At 56.1% G+C, this 16,490-nt stretch overlaps 2 protein-coding genes across 4 annotated transcripts; both read left to right on the top strand.

Annotated features, from left to right (window-relative positions):
* The first annotated feature begins 1,314 nt into the window (after nucleotides 1-1,314).
* On the top strand, nucleotides 1,315-5,143 carry ZNF358 (zinc finger protein 358). Of its 2 annotated transcripts, XM_074337768.1 has the most exons (3): nucleotides 1,410-1,543; nucleotides 3,022-3,127; nucleotides 3,371-5,143. In XM_074337768.1, the coding sequence occupies exons 2-3, from the start codon at nucleotides 3,055-3,057 to the stop codon at nucleotides 5,065-5,067; spliced, it is 1,770 nt and encodes a 589-aa protein (XP_074193869.1). In that variant the 5' UTR covers nucleotides 1,410-1,543; nucleotides 3,022-3,054; the 3' UTR covers nucleotides 5,068-5,143. The 2 variants fall into 2 exon arrangements, with proteins under 2 accessions (XP_074193868.1, XP_074193869.1); XM_074337767.1 differs by lacking the exon at nucleotides 3,022-3,127 and having other exon boundaries at nucleotides 1,315-1,543.
* Nucleotides 5,144-6,362: 1,219 nt separating this feature from the next.
* MCOLN1 (mucolipin TRP cation channel 1) lies at nucleotides 6,363-16,470 on the top strand. 2 transcript variants are annotated; one of them, XR_012498044.1, is made up of 14 exons: nucleotides 6,363-6,520; nucleotides 10,207-10,412; nucleotides 11,163-11,330; nucleotides 11,408-11,573; nucleotides 11,980-12,088; nucleotides 12,323-12,419; nucleotides 12,609-12,708; nucleotides 12,876-12,982; nucleotides 13,107-13,256; nucleotides 13,397-13,498; nucleotides 13,880-14,002; nucleotides 14,452-14,667; nucleotides 15,770-15,869; nucleotides 16,014-16,145. XR_012498044.1 is itself a non-coding variant. In XM_019757596.2 (14 exons), exons 1-14 carry the CDS (start codon nucleotides 6,490-6,492, stop codon nucleotides 16,280-16,282), a joined length of 1,743 nt encoding a protein of 580 aa, XP_019613155.2. In that variant the 5' UTR covers nucleotides 6,363-6,489; the 3' UTR covers nucleotides 16,283-16,470. The 2 variants fall into 2 exon arrangements, 1 of the variants encoding a protein (XP_019613155.2); XM_019757596.2 differs by lacking the exon at nucleotides 15,770-15,869 and adding an exon at nucleotides 16,246-16,470 and having other exon boundaries at nucleotides 16,014-16,144.
* The last annotated feature ends 20 nt before the right edge of the window (nucleotides 16,471-16,490 follow it).

Here is a 16,490-nt window from a genome sequence, read left to right as displayed (position 1 = left end):
CAAGTATTATTTGCAATAGGATCATCCAGGAGGAGGCAGAGTGAAGAACCAGTGACATAATCCAATTGCAGTCTCGGATCTCTCAGATCTGCTGCGGGCTTTTCCACAGAGGTGAACAGCAGGTCTTAGGCCATAAGTTCAGCACAGAGCTAGAAGGTTCAGGAAGGAAGAGAGATGAGTCCTGGAGGCCTGATTTGCCCAAAGCTGTATTCAAGGGTAGTTGGTGTCAAAATTCACCAGGCAAAGACCATCAGAGACACACCTGTAGTCAAAAAGTTTTGTTTTTTAGCTTGCTCCAGCACGAAAGACCACATAGTAGAGAACCATGGGCACGTCTGTAAGAGGGAGTTGAGCGCAGGAGGGCATCTTATAGGTTTTGGGCATGTGCAGGGTAGTTTTAAGGAGAGTTGAAGAAAGTAGGAGCAATTCTATAATAAGTTGGTGCCATCAGGAAGCCTGGAGCAGATGGGTGCTTTTCATTTCAAGCAGGAGGATGGAAGGGAGCTGTCATTGGTAACAAGCAGCAGTCATTTGTGTTAGTCAGGAGTGGGTGTATATATTCATTTTTGTGGTTGCAGCATGTCCTTGTCTCTGGCTTGGGGCAGACATAGTCACAGAGTGGCCTTGTGTGATCACTGTTTATATTCTGTGACTGTTGTTTATGTTCAGTGAAGAACACCACAGCCCAGTTGCCAGCTGCCAGGCTGTTTTTCATTCTATGCGGGGATCTATGTCTCCAGGTAAAGTCTGCACAGAGTCCTTCCAAGTCTGGGCCCAGGCTTCTCTCCTCACTCCAGGGAACATCAGGCACAGAGCGACAGCAGTGAGTGACCCATCAACTGGGTAGGAGGAGGGAAACACTCAGGGACAGAATCCCCAACTCTTTTCCTTGAGGAGTCATAAAGGGAAATGCTGGATTAAGCAAAAATAAACAAGTTTGTAAATTGCAGGGATTCTCAGAGACTTGACTATGCTTATGTGCACTGCCAGTCTGCCAGAGAGAAAGAATGTTTGCTGTTTTTTGAACAAAGAGAGTCAGAGACATAGGCAGGAGGCAGAGACAGAGAGAGACAGAGACAGTGGGACATAAGTAGAAAAAGTGACAGGAACAGAGACAAAAGGATTAAAGTGGAGAGAGACAGAGAAAGGAACAGAGAGAGACGGACAGAGAGAGACAGAGACAGGGACGGAAGTAGGCAGGGGCAGAGAGAGGGACAGGCACAGCAGAGGGCGGGCGCGGCCGAGCAGGCGGCGCGCGGCGCAGACAAAGGCGCGGCCGCGAGGTCGGGGCGGCCGGGCCGGGACAAAGGCTGGCCCGGGGGGGCGGGGGCAGCGATGGCGACGGCCGCGGCGGGCGCAGGCGAACTACAAGTCCCAGCAGCTCCCGCTGCGGCCCTCGGCCAGCCCCTGTCGCTCCCCAGGAGTGCCTGGCGGGGCCGCTGGGCCGAGGGGGCCGCCGGCGGGGCTGGCGGGCGGGGGGCTGGCTGCGGGACCCGGGGGCGCCAGCCGGCGCGGCGGGCCGGGCAGGGGCGAGGGGCGCCGGGTGAGTGTCCCCGCGAGCGGGCCGGCGGGCGGGAGCCTGGGTGGGGGCTGGCGGGGGGCCCCGTCGCGGGGTGAGACCCGGGACGACCTCGGTGCGCCCCCTGCCCCGCGCGCCTCCCGCCCCGCCCGGAGAGCAGGGTCGCGGTGCGATGCGAAGGACCGAACGCCCCACGGGCCTAGCGCGCCCATTCCGCCGCTGCGGCCCCAGGAGAGGGCCCGAACTGAGCGCTTTAGGTCGGGAAGGATGGGGGTAGCGCTTTAGATCTCCACCCCTCAGCTGTGGGGTGGGGAATTCAGAACGTCCCTTCCCCTGGAGGCGATCCAGACCCCCTGCTCCCAGGAGCCCAATAGGGCCCCCGGGCATTGTTCTCCCCACCCTGAGTCTGGGGTCGGGAGTTCAGGAGGCCCTTCCTCAATGGGGGATGCAGGGGTTCCCTCTGTCCCCTTGGACCCCAGTTATTGTTATTCTCACTCTCCAATCTTGGGGGTCCAGAGTTCTGGAAGCCCTTTCCCTAGGAGGTGATCTTGGGGTTCTGGGTGGAGGAGGTGATCTAGGAATTCAGCCCCCTCCTTTCATGTACCCACTCCCAAGTATGGGGCTGTGGCTCAGGATGTCTCCCTCCCCAGAAGGAAAGGTCTCTTTGTCCCCCAAGAACAGATCTATTTGCCTGCCCCCCAATGCCATGGGGTGGGTAGCTCAAGGCACATCACCTCCCTTTAGGTTATCCTGAGCTCCCCCTGCTCCCCGGAAGGGGTCCCAGCTATTGTTTCTCTACCCACCTCCCTACCTCCAGCTTGGAATTCAGGATCTTTCCTCCAGGAGGTGACAAAAAGTGTCCTGACATGTGTCCCTATACCCCAGCCATGGGCTCAGTCCCTCGGATTTCCCCTTTCTACCCAGGAGTCCCCACAGTCACCCAAAAGGAGTTCCCAGGTATTATTTTTGCCTGGCCTCCCGCTAGGGGTTAGAATTCAGGATCTATACAACTGGACAGCAGGTATGCTGACACCTGTCCCAGTCATCCTAGAAACGGTATCCATGGGTCTCCCTGCCCCCCCCCCCCCATGGTCCCACATATTATTTCCCCACCTCCTTCTCTAGCTTTGGGAACTGGCATTCAGGATCACAGGTGTTTTGACAGTTACTCGCACCCTGGAACTGTGAGATCTGGCATTCAGGTGGTCTCTTCTCCAGGAAGCAAGCCAGGGGTGCCCCTGTTCTCCCCCAGGGACCCAAGAGGACTATCAGATGTGGTTTGTCCCCCACCCTCATTGCCCAGATATAGGCTTCTAAGTTCAGGATACTTCCTCTCTAGGAGGCGAGCCAGAGGTCCCTTCCTTACCAGGAACCTCCAAATATGCCACCTCTGACTATGGGACAGGAACTCAGGCCATGTACTTAGGAACAAGCATAGGAACCCAACACCCACCCTCTTCCCCATAATGGAGTAGGAACCTAGGACTCTCTCTCCTCTACAGGACCCGAGCTTCCCACCAGAGGAGGAGTCCAGCATGGAGAGAGGGGCAGAGCCATGGAGTTGGGTACTGGAGACCTCTAGTGCCGGGTCCCATGACTTCCATCCAGGTGTGAGGCTGAGAAGGGAGGGCCCCCCCCCCCATGTCCCACTAGGGTCCCTCTTTTCCCTGCCCTGGCTGGTGCAAGTCACAAGTTTCCCTGTAGTCTGAGACAAGAGGAGGATCCATGTGTGTGTTCAGAAGTGGGTTCTGGGGCACAGCCCAGCCCCCTACCCATCCTTGCCCAGGCTACAAAAGAGACCCCTCCTGCTCCCCAGAACCTACCTTCGCCCACCCTATCCTCACCCTACAGATCCTGCCCGGGAAGCATCTGGCACTTCCACACCTGGGATGCGACGCTCGGTCCTGGTCAGGAACCCAGGCCACAAAGGCCCAAGACCTGCTTATGAAGAGCTTGACTCAGACTCAGAAGACCTGGACCCCAACCGGGAAGAGCTGCACCCAGTTTCTGAAGACCCAGAAGACCTTAACACTGTCTCTGAAGACGTGGATCCCAGCTATGAAGATCTGGAACCCATCTCCGATGACCTGAACCCCGATGTGGAAGCTCCGAGCTCCATCTCGGGGATCCGTGACTCGGATCCCCAAGATCTCGACCCCATGTCTTCAAGTTTTGATCTCGATCCAGACGTCATTGGCCCTGTCCCTCTGGTTCTCGACCCTAATAGCGACACCCTCAGCCCCCAGGAAGCCCCAGACCTGGACCCCCTCTCATCCAGTCTCACTGCCACCCCTGAGGGTTTGGCCACCAGCCCAGCGGTGCTCCCTGCACCTGCCAGCCCGCCCCGGCCCTTCTCCTGCCCCGACTGTGGGCGAGCCTTCCGCCGCAGCTCGGGGCTGAGCCAGCACCGCCGCACCCACAGTGGCGAGAAGCCCTACCGCTGCCCCGACTGCGGCAAGTCGTTCAGCCATGGCGCCACGCTGGCCCAGCACCGGGGCATCCACACCGGGGCGCGACCCTACCAGTGTGCCGCGTGTGGCAAGGCCTTCGGCTGGCGCTCCACGCTGCTGAAGCACCGCAGCAGCCACAGCGGCGAGAAGCCACATCACTGCCCTGTGTGCGGCAAGGCCTTTGGGCACGGCTCCTTGCTGGCGCAGCACTTGCGCACGCATGGCGGCCCACGGCCGCACAAGTGCCCGGTGTGCGCCAAGGGCTTCGGGCAGGGATCCGCGCTGCTGAAGCACCTGCGCACGCACACTGGCGAGCGGCCCTACCCATGCCCACAGTGCGGCAAGGCCTTCGGCCAGAGCTCGGCACTGCTGCAGCACCAGCGCACGCACACGGCCGAGCGCCCCTACCGGTGTCCCCACTGTGGCAAGGCCTTCGGCCAGAGCTCCAATTTGCAGCACCACCTACGCATCCACACGGGCGAGCGGCCCTACGCCTGTCCCCACTGCTCCAAGGCCTTCGGGCAGAGCTCCGCGCTGCTGCAGCACTTGCACGTGCATTCTGGAGAGCGCCCCTACCGCTGCCAGCTCTGTGGCAAGGCCTTCGGCCAAGCCTCCAGCCTCACCAAGCACAAGCGGGTGCATGAGGGCGCGGCTGCTGCAGCCGCAGCGGCTGCTGCCGCTGCCGCCGGCCTGGGCCTCAGCCCCGCTTCCATGTTGAGGTCCGGGCAGGTCTCCCTCCTGGGTCCTGATGCTGTCTCTGTGCTCAGCTCTGACCTGGGCCCCAGTTCTGGTCTAGCCCCTGACCCTGGCTCTGTGCTGGGCCCCCTCCCCAAACCCAGCCCTGGCTCCAAATCCACCCCTAAACCTGTCAAGTCTTCTGACCCTAATCCTGGTCACGATGCCAATCCTGACCTTGTGGCCATCCCTGACCACGGATCTGACCACAGCCTGGACCTGGATCCCGTGCCCAGCCCCGACCCCAACCCTGATCCCCACCCTGCCCCAGACTCTCCCACCCATGACAGCTCAGCCCTCTCTACTGGTGAGAGTCCCGAGGGGGTGCAGGAGCAAGGGGCACTGCTGGGGCCCGATGGCTGAAGGGGATGCTGGCACCTATGGGGGTCTGGGAAAGTTGTGTGTTGTGCAGTTAGTAAAATCCTCCCACTGCCTCCTGGCTCTGTTTCATGGTTCTCCTGTTTCTCTTTTCCCCCTGATGCTACACCACTGGACAAAGGACTTCACCCATTTATGCATTTGATTGCTCAGGTCTCAGCAGGAAGCAAGATAAGCATGGCCTTAGACCTGGCAGAGCTCACAGATGCCAAATTCACAAGCATCTAAAAAGTAATTACAGCGTATGGTACATTCTAGAATAAGTATACAAGACTTATTTAAGTCAGGGACAGTTTTCCTGAGGAAGAACTCTATAATCCTAGTAACTACTAATTTAATCATCAGCACTATTTGCCCAGCCTGGTACCGGTACTATGCTCTTGCATTTTCTCACTTAATTCTTTCAACAGCTCCATGCAGCAGACAACTACAATCGAGCATTTTGCAAATGAGAAAACTGAGACACATCGAGTTTAAGGGACTCTTTGGAAGACAGAGAAGTGGTGGTTGGCAGTGCCTAGATTTAAACCTGAATTATCTGCCCTCCAGAGCCTGTGTTCTTAACTATTATGCTCTAGGGGAAAAGTGAGCAAAGGCCCTGGGACTGCTGAGAGATGAGCTAGGGGAGGAGATGGGTGCAGACCAGAGGGTCCTGGTAGACTGCGGTGGGGAGTTTGCTTGTCATCCCAAAGAAATGGGAATCTACCGGCGGGATCTGGCAGAGGACTGATACGAACTGTTCATTGAACATGCTTCTGGCTGCTGGGTGGAGAGTGGAATGGAGGGGGTCAGGAGTGGGGGCCTAAGATCAGAGAGGAAGTTGCTGCAGCGGTCCAGGCCAGGAATGGTGGGTGACTGGCCTGAGAGCCATAAAAGTAGAAATAAGTGGTCCTATTAGGGATATAATTAAGAAGTGAGATAGGATTTGCTGATAGGTCGTATGAGAGGGGCAGAAGAGGAAGGGGTTAAGAGTAACCCTAGGATTTTCGGTAGGATGGAAAGGAACAACCCTGAGATAGGATGTAGGGTCATCACGGGACATCGCGGAGGGTAAGGGGGTCAACTATATGGAAGCCAAGAGGTTGGTACTAGATGCGGCATGACGGAGCCAGTCCTACGTTGGCAGGCTCGGAGCCAGCCCATCCCCCAGCATCTTGTTCGCCTATCGGCGCTAGGACCTCGCGACTGCCCTTCGGAGTCGCCCGCCGAGACACGCATGCGCACTGCTCAGGCAGGTGTCGTGACGCAGGGGGCGGAACTGGATTTGGTCACGTGCCTCCAAGGATGCCCAGGTCACGTGACCGGGGCGCGAGTCAGCTGATGCGCCACGGTTTGAAGCCGCACCGCGAGGGAGCGAGGCCGCAGTGATAGCGGCGCCCGCTGGCGTCCGGCTCTCCCCTCCGCGGTATGGCAGCCCCCGTAGGCCGGCGAGGCTCAGGTGAGGGCGCGGGCGCCCCCGCGGGTCTCAGAACGCGGGCGGCGGGCGGGTAGGCAGGCGGCCAGCTGCCCCGACCTGAGGCGGCGGAGCTCTCACTTTCCCTTTCCTAACCTCCAGTGCTGACCTCTCAGCTTCCCTGTGTGAAAATTTGGGCAGAAGGCTCCTAAGAACCTGGGCGGCGGTTGGGCACCAGCTTCTCCGATCTCAGAGTGGCGGGACTCCCAACTGCCCTTCCTAGACCCCCAGGCTCTAGTCGAGTTCCTAAAATCAGACAGCGAGCGGGCTTCTCTGACGGGGCGGCGAAGTTCCAGTCTGAGCCCAGGTTCCGATTGCTCAGCTTTGCTGGAACTCAGCCGGCACGAGCTTCTCCCACCCGCACGTGAGACTCCCAGGTGTTCCTTTCCCAATCCGGAAGGCAAATACCTTCTTTAAACTCAGGCGGAGGGCTGGGGGATTGCCTCCTTGAGCCTAGGCACCTAACTCAATGTCAGATTTCCAAACCCATGGAAGCTCAGCTTACCTTAACTCAGGTGTTGGGTGCCCAGCCTCCAGCTTCTTCAGTCTCCACCTCTCATGGGGGAACCTGGAGGGAGGCCCCTTGTGCTGGTCTCCCCTTCTTGAGCTAGCTGGAGACACCTGAAAGGTGTTCCAGTTGGTAGTGTCTGGGGTGGGTTAGCTACCATCCTAGCTAGGGAGGCAGGCCCGCCCTCTGGCTTCCATCCAGCTGTCTTGTAAACAATCACAACAGCACAGCATCCAGCTCCAAAGGGACAGCCAGGAGCTGGCCCTCCCTGCAGGACAGGTTCTGACTGTGCCCACAATCATCTCGGTGGTAGCGCCAGGCAGGGGGCCAGCCCAGCCTGGAAAGCTGGGTTCTCCCAGAGGGGGTGGTGGGGGTGTGTCAGGGACAGTTCTGGGCTGCTGTGACCAGCTATGACCCCAGCAGATGCTGAATCCTTAGAGCTTCCTCTTAGGCTGGTCAGGATTGAAGGGGAACAAGCAGTGCTTAGAACAGCTTCCATTTGCTGAAGAACTGCTGAGACTCAGGGTGCCTCACTTCTTTCTTGAGCCACTTTCAGAGTTTTAGCCTCGGGGGAGACTTTCCCCCCCACATTGCAGATGAGGAGACAGACTTAGAAAGGTGCTGGGGTCCCCCACCTGGGAAGTGGCAGGTCTGGGATTTGGTCCTAGGACTGTGTGATTTCCAGGAGCTGGTGGCCTTAATGAAGATGCCATATTAGTTCATAAACTATCATATGGGCAGCACTATTACACCTGCTGGTGCACAGTGAGTCTTCAGCAAATGCATTCCCTTATTATTACCGTTACTGTCGATCTCTCCTCCAGGCCTGTGGCCTGTGAGAGTGTCAGTGGATAGGCCAACTCATGATGAGTGGAAAGGTCATTCTTTGGGTGTTTGTCCAGAAAATACTGGAATATATAGCTGAGTTCCATGCTCACGCCTGGGGGCCTTGAGTACCCTGTGAGAAGCCAGTGGAAGCAATTCATTCTCTCCCTACAAATCAACAACAGGAACAATGATGGGATGTCGTGACATTCTTACCAGGTAGCAGCCCCTGTGATAAGTGCTTTGTAAGCATCAGATCTTTAGCTTCTTGATGAGAGATGCTATTGCCCCATTTTGCAGATGAGAAACAGGCTCAGGGAGGCTGAGTGGCCTGTCCAAGCCGGTGAGCATCAGGGTCAGAAATCAACTCCTATCTTTTTTTATTTTTTTAAGAGGATATTAAATTGTGTATTAATTACACATGATAATGGATGATACACAAGCTCCATTCTCATCTGTAATTTTATCTGGTACCATAATTCAATTTAGATACGCATATATTGCATAGGATGTGCCAACAATCATTAATAACCAAATAAACTCCATGATTCTGCTTGGGTGACCCTTTTAATGGTGAGCTCCAGGTCACCAACACAGTAATTGTTAATTCAATTACACCAGAGTTTCTGAAGGCAATGGCTTCTGAGCCCAAACAGGTTGTAAATAAATTTCAAATGGAACCTGGCACCACCCTGAAGGAATTCTAACTTCACACTGTTGGAGTAACTTACCAAGATGGCTTCAGCGTAGACTAACTCTACACAGCACATTTTTAAAAAGACACATTTATTCAACATCATGATCAGACGATTACATTTAGCAATCAACAGCATGGTGGAAAAAAAAAAAAAAAACTACATTAAAACCCTTTGTGGGAATGCTTTACCCTTTCCACAGAACACAAACTATTAGGTTGGTGCAAAAGTAATTGCGGTTTTTGCAATTTTTTTAACCTTTTAAACCGCAATTACTTTTGCACCAACCTAATAAAATAACCTATTGTACAGTTAGTCACAAATACAGTCCTTGAGTTTTTTGCTCATACACATGAGTATTGTCTAAAACATGTCTTCTTTGTAGCAGCTCGGCCCCACCACCCCTGTGCTTGTCTGAGCTCACAAATCTGTTGTAACCTGTAGCTTCCCTGTCACTTCTCTGGCTCTCCTCTTCTGCTAAATTTTGTTTCCTGGCAGTAATTAAAACCTTCTGCCACTGCCATAGTTACTGCTGCTGGTGGAACCACCATAGCCACCGTAGCAAAGTATTGACCTCTACCACCATAGGGGCCAGAGCTTCTGCCTCCCAAGTTTCCTCCTTTCATGGGCCCAAAATGTGAAGATTGATCGTTGTAGTTACCAAACTCATTGAAGCTTCTGCCACCTCCAAAATTGCTTCCATCATCACCAAATCCATTATAGCCATCCCCACCATCACCTATACTCACCACCACGACTGCCACTAAACCCACTTTGACCACGGAAGTTTCCTCCACGACCAAAGTTGTCATTCCCACCAAAACCACCTCCATGACCACCACCGAAGTTTCCAGAACCACTTCGACCTCTGGATGGATGAAGCACTAGCCATCTCTTGCTTAGATAGGGCTTTCCTTACATCACAGTTGTGACCATTCACAGGATGGTGTTTCTGAATGGCAGTCTTGTCTACGGCGTCACGGTCATCAAAGGTCACAAAGGCCTCTCTTCTTGCCACAGCCTCGGTCGGTCATGATTTTAATCGCTTCAGTGTCCCCACACTGTTCAAAATCATCTCTCAGGTGATGTGCTTCAGTGTCTTCTTGACCACCACCCACAAAAATCTTTCTCACAGTTAAGTGGGCACCAGGTCTCTGAGAATCTCCTCTGGAGACAGCCCTCTTTGGTCCCACAACTCCCATTCACGTTGTGTGGCCTTGCCTTCATGGCTGCACCCACCCCGTCCATGGTGGCACATGTGACAAACCCAAAGCCTCTGGAGCGCTTGGTGTTTGGGCCTCTAATCACCACGCAGTCTGAGTCCCCCATTGCTCAGAATGGCTCCTCAGACTCATCAGTTGTTTCAAAGCTCAGACCTCTGAGGAAGCGTGTCCGCAGCTGTCTGGGCTCTGGGAGACTGACTCAGACATCACGACCGCGGGAGGGGAGACTTGAACGACACTTACTCAGTGGCGACCACTCACAGAAAGCAGCCCAGCCCTGGAGTCCCAAACCCAAGTTGGTAATCTCTCAGCAGCACTTCTGCATATATCCATAAACTGTTGACGAGTTTCGGAATTTCTCCCAGAGTTCTTTCTTGGCTGCCTGGGCCCAGTCCCCACTGCTCTCTCCCATTTCCACAGAGACAGAGCGCCTCCTGAGCCCCAGCCCTGGATATGGGACCCAGGAGGGGACTTCACCAGCCCCTCCAACCCCTCTGGAAGAGGAAGACCTCCGCCGCCGTCTCAAGTACTTCTTCATGAGTCCCTGTGACAAATTTCGGGCCAAGGGCCGGAAGCCCTTCAAGCTGATGCTGCAAGTGGTGAAAATCTTGGTGGTCACTGTGCAGGTGAGACCTGCAGGGGCCCCAGCAGAACACTGCCTGTGGCCGCTGTTTTCCTTGAAGGAAAGTCTGGGAGTTGGAGCCTGGTCCTGATTCCACAGCACATAATGACAGTGGCAGTGGCAGTAACCAGTCAGGAAGCCCTCTGAGTTCTGTATGTGAGCAACCCCTTTTAGCCTCACACACGCCCTCTGAGGTCCTGGCAACTGCTGTCGCCCCCATTTTATTGATGAGGCAGCGGAGGCTCAGAGAGGTTAAGGCACTTGTCCTAAGTCACATGGCAACCAAGGGTTAGGAGCTGCTGCCCCTTGAACCCAAGTAGTCTGATGCCAGGTTGACTCAAAGAGAAGTGACCCAGTGACTGAACAGATAGTTGCCCCTCTCCCCATGTCAGGCCCTGTGCTGGGGTGTGGGGACCCCAAGATGGATCAGCCCAGCTCCTGCCTTAAGGAGCTTCTGGTCTAGTGCTGTGACTGGGCATGTTACTACACTGATTCCCCTGGTAAAGGGGCCTAGCAGTGGTACTTACCCTGGAGGTTTGGGTTTAGCATGGAAGTTGGCATCCAGTAAACATTTAATGTACAGTAATTGTACTGTGAGCTACATGAGCGCCCACTGTGTGCTGTGCATTGGGAACCAATGGTGGGCATGGGAGACGGGGACATACGCCCTCAGGCAGTGGGCCTTCTCTTCCTCCACTCATGCACTGAGGGACGCCCCGTCCCAGCAATGTCAACCCCCTGTCCCTCCTGCCAGCTCATCCTGTTTGGGCTCAGCAACCAGTTGGCAGTGACATTCCGGGAGGAGAACACCATTGCCTTCCGCCACCTCTTCCTTCTGGGCTACTCGGATGGGGCGGATGACACCTTGGCAGCCTATACGCGGGAGCAGCTCTACCAGGCTATCTTCTACGCTGTGGACCAGGTACAGGCGGCCAGGGCAGCTCAGGAGGTGGGAGGAGAGCAGGCAAGCTGATGGACCCTCCGCTTCTCTGCCCACAGTACTTGATGCTCCCTGATGTGTCACTGGGCCGCTACGCATATGTGCGGGGCGGGGGTGGCCCCTGGGCCAATGGCTCGGCCTTGGCCCTCTGTCAGCAGTATTACCACCGTGGCCACGTGGACCCAGCCAATGACACCTTCGACATCGACCCAATGGTCATCACTGGTGAGTGGACAAGGCAGGGCTGAGCTCTTGTTGGCCCCTGGCTGCCGGGATTAAAATCCTAGCTTTGCCCCTCACTCATCTGGGAGATGGGGATGTGGTGAGCATTAATAATTTGATGTAAGCAACATGCTTAGAAGAATCCTTGGTGTGCAGAAAGAGCTGGGTGCTATGTTTTAATATCATTAATTCACTAAACATTTGGGGGCCCACAGAGCACTAGGTCCTAGCATCTGTGCAGGGAACAGATAGACTGGGTCCTACCCTGGGGGGATACAGGGGAACAAACAACAAACGTTCAAGCGCAAAGTGGCAAGTGAATTAGGGAGGGGGGTTGTCAGGGATTCTGGGTAGACCTGCCTATGCCTCCCCCATCTCCAGTGTCCCTTCCCCGACTCCCTGTCCTCAGATTGCATCGGTGTGGACCCCCCCGAGAAACCCCTTGTGCCCCCCAGTGATGATCTGTCTCTCTTGGATGGCAGCCCAAGTTACAAGAACCTCACGCTCAAATTCCACAAGTACTGCCTGATCGAGGGGCCACCCCAGGGCTGGACAGAGGGTGGGGGGAGGCAGGATGCCAGGTGTCCTTGGGGCCCCCTGGCAGCCACTTCCCCACAAGGCGGGGGCAGGCGCGGCCCAGGCTGATGCCTGCTGAGTGAGCACTTCCTGGGCCAGCTGCAGAGTCAGCATGGGACAGCATGGGATTGGCCGAGGCAGAGTCCCCTCCCCCTCACCGGGCCCCTCCTCCCCAGGCTGATCAACGTCACCATCCACTTCCAGCTGAAGACCATCAACCTCCAGAGCTTGATCAACAATGAGATCCCAGACTGCTACACCTTCAGCGTCCTTGTGAGCCCACGGTGTCCAGGGCAAGGGTGTGTGGGGCATGGCGCCACAGGGCTCCTGAGCTCCAAGGCGGGGGACCCTTGGCCAGGGGCAGCATGGGAGTGATGGGGAACCTGGGGGCCAGACAGACCATCTGTCATGTGGGTCTGGGAGCCTAGGTCTGCCCAAGGCTTACTCTGCACCCCACTGCAGATCACGTTTGACAATAAGGCATACAGCGGACGTATCCCCATCAGCCTGGTGACCCAGGCCCACATCCAGGAGTGTAAGCACCCCAGCGTCTTCAGGCACGGTGAGACCTCAAGCCCCAGACCAGTGCTGACCACACGTCTGACTCACCCAGAATAACCCATGAGCCCACTGACCAGCCCTACAGCCCCCTAGGCCTGGCTCAGCCCCAGCCTTGGACTCCCAAGGCCCCGAGCCACCCCAACCCTACCCAAGACCCCCTCCCCACAGGAGATAACAGCTTCCGGCTCCTCTTTGACGTGGTTGTGATCCTCACCTGCTCCTTCTCCTTCCTGCTGTGTGCCCGCTCCCTGCTCCGTGGCTTCCTGCTGCAGAATGTGAGAGCCACCCCAGTGTCACATGTGCCCAAGCCAACCTCGCCCAGCTCTGGGGCCATAAGGGCCAGAGGTGGCTCGAGGCTCCTGTGCCTGGAGAGGCCCTCACACCACCTGCCTCCTGCAGGAGTTTGTCAGGTTCATGTGGTGCCAGCGGGGACGGGTCATCAGCATGTGGGAACGGCTGGAATTTGTCAACGGCTGGTATATCCTGCTGGTCACCAGTGACGTGCTCACCATCTCGGGCACCATCATGAAGATTGGCATTGAAGCCAAGGTGGGTCCTGCCCACACCCTACCCAGGGCCCGGATGGCTCCTTCCAGACCCTGGCCCTCCTACCACCCCAGCCGATGCCCACCTGGGGCCAAATCCCTGGAATGGCCGACTAGATGGGTTGATACTGCTCCCGCCCCTAGAACATGGCCAGCTATGATGTCTGCAGCATTCTCCTGGGCACCTCAACTCTGCTTGTCTGGGTCGGCGTCATCCGCTACTTGACCTTCTTCCATAAGTACAATGTAAGCCTTGTATGCACAAGCTGGACCCTCCCTCTGGGTGGCAGTCACATGTCCCCCAATTCCCCCCACCCCAAATTCATACACTTATGGCAATCACCAGCCCCTGCAGATGGCCCATCACAAGCCTCTTAGCCCCATACCTGCCCACCCCAGATGTACCTGTCATTGTATTTGGGCAGGGGCCACATGAACCTGCCCCTTCATAGCCACCCAGCTGAGTCCAGTCATAGGGTGCCCTTGGGCCCCCTCAGCGCCACGCTGCCCCTTCTAAGTTGTCCCCGAGGAGTGCCCTCAGCCAGGCCCTGCCTGCTTCCCCCCATCCACACTGCTGACCCTGGTTGTGACCGCGCCCTTGTCGGGTCCCCATCTGCCTCCCCGCAGATCCTCATTGCCACACTGCGGGTAGCCCTGCCCAGCGTCATGCGCTTCTGCTGCTGCGTGGCTGTCATCTACCTGGGCTATTGCTTCTGCGGCTGGATCGTGTTGGGGCCCTACCATGTGAAGGTATGAGCTGGCTAGGACCCGGGCTGGTAGAGGGTGCTCATGGCTACCCTCCTCCAAGCCCACTTCCTAAGCCCTCTGACCCTCGGTTTAGCTATCATTGAGCTGGTGACACTGATTAACCCACCTTGACCCCTGGTACCTTACCAGCAGGTCTGCAGCAGTTTTGCCCACTGTCCCCTCAGACCTTGGCTTTGACCTTATAACATTGTTAATTGCCACAGTGACTCCCAGGTGACCACATAATGACTGCTGATGTTCTGCCTACCTTCCCTCTGACCCCTGGTGACCCTGGCCTTGACCCTATGACTTTGTCATTACACAGTGACCCCATTGTGACTACTGGTACTTGGTCCTGTACCCTGTTACCCCAGTGTCCTCTTCCTGCCCCCAGCCATGCCCATCGCTCCCTCTGTCCCCACAACCCCACTGACCTCACTGCTTGGCCACAGTTCCGCTCTCTGTCCATGGTATCTGAGTGCCTGTTCTCGCTCATCAACGGGGACGACATGTTCGTGACATTCGCGGCGATGCAGGCGCAGCAGGGACGCAGCAGCCTCGTCTGGCTCTTCTCCCAGCTCTACCTCTACTCCTTCATCAGTCTCTTCATCTACATGGTGCTGAGTCTCTTCATCGCGCTCATCACTGGTGCCTACGACACCATCAAGGTCAGCCGCGCTGGCCCTCTGCCCGTGGGGCCAACCCACACTCACACTCAGCTACAGCTCGGGCTCTGGGTCCCTTGGAGTCGGCCATAGCTGGGTCTCGGGGGACAATACGGAGAGAGGAGAGAAGGTGACCCAGGGAGAAAAGAATGTGGGAGACTCTGCAAAGCCAAAGGAGAGGGTGGCTTGGAATTGGGGTCACAGGCGGGACTAATGTCATGGTCACAGCTGCCTCATTCTCAGTTTGATCAAGGTGGGGCTCTGGCCAGGTAGGGTGTCCACGTCTGCTTTTACCAACAGGGACACCAGGCCATACAGTTTCAGTGACTTGCCCAAGGTGAAACCAGGCTCAACCCAGTACTGTCGGAATCTGGAAGCCCTGCTCCTAAGCTCTCTGTACGGTGGGGTGGCCTGGGCGGGGGCTGTTTGGGTCAGAGGAACTGGGGTTGTCAGAGGAACAGGGATCAGAGGAGAGAAAGGGGTCAGAGCAGAATGTTGGGGTGGCAGGTAAACAGAACTTTTTTAGCCAACATGTCTGAGGGCCTATTGTGGACCAAGCCCTGTGCTGGGCACCAGGCATCTAGGAAATGAGGCAAGGTGTACAGTCTGTCCAAGGCCAGTAGACAAGGATGATACATGAACGGAAGGAAGTATGATGACCGACTGGTGAGAGGTATGAAGGAAGTGTGGAACGTGACGGTAGGACCCCCTGCTTTAGACTGGTATTAGGGTGAGTCCAGGAAGGTTTCTAGAATATGCTATCCAATACTAGTCTCTAACCACATGGGATTATTTAAATTTTGATTTTAATTAAAATGAAATAAAATTCCAAACTCATTTCCTCACTCACATCATCCACATATCAAGTGCCCAGAAACCAGTGTGGCTAGTGGCTACCGTATCGGACAGCATAGAATCAAACATTTTTGTCATCTCAGAAACTTCTAGATTGAAGAATTGGAAGCCCAAGGGAGGGAGCACCATGGTAAAGGAACAGCCAAAACAAAGGCCTAGTAGACAGAAAGCACTTGGGGTAGCCACGGTGGCTCCTCCATGAGGTTGGGAGGGGCAAAGACTCAGCTGAAAGCCACAACGTTTACTCCAGCTGGGGACCAGGGGACGCAGATGTGGCACCAACTGACCAAGATGTGGGGTGTGCACACATTCAGGAGTCAGGGAAGCTCTCGCTGGAAGGAAGCCATGAGGTACAACGAGTGGCAGGCACAGCAAGTGCAAAGGCCCAGAGTTGGGATCCTGCTTGGTCAACGAGGAACAGGGAGGGATGGTGGAGGGGAGGGCAGCTCTCAAGGGGCCCCTTTCATGCTGGGCCACCGGGCATCTCTCCCCAGCACCCAGGCGGTGCGGGCGGAGAGAAGAGTGAGCTACAGGCCTACATCGCGCAGTGCCAGGACAGCCCCACCTCCGGCAAGTTCCGCCGCGGGAGCGGCTCAGCCTGCAGTCTCCTCTGCTGTTGCGGCAGGTTCGAGTATTGGTTCGGATTGGGGGCTGGGGGACTGGGAGGTGCCAGAAGGAACTGCTGCCCTCCGCCCCTGGCTGACACTGACACTGACCCTCCTCCAGGGACGCCTCGGAGGAGCATTCGCTGCTGGTGAACTGACCACACTGCCATTGGACATTACCCCCAGGACCTCGGACTGTGGAGATCCCTGCTTATTTATTTTTAGGGTTTGATTTTTAAGGACCGGCTTCCTGCAGCGCCCTGTGAGGGCCTGGGTCAGTCAGGTCGGACACTGGGGTGGGATGGGTGTTAAATAAAACGAGAAAATAAACGTGTTCACATTTCTAGCGGGAGGGGTATTCCCTTC

Source organism: Rhinolophus sinicus, linkage group LG07, assembly GCF_036562045.2.
Source record: "Rhinolophus sinicus isolate RSC01 linkage group LG07, ASM3656204v1, whole genome shotgun sequence".
Classification (NCBI taxonomy): domain Eukaryota; kingdom Metazoa; phylum Chordata; class Mammalia; order Chiroptera; family Rhinolophidae; genus Rhinolophus; species Rhinolophus sinicus.
This window is presented reverse-complemented; position numbering and strand designations above follow the sequence as displayed.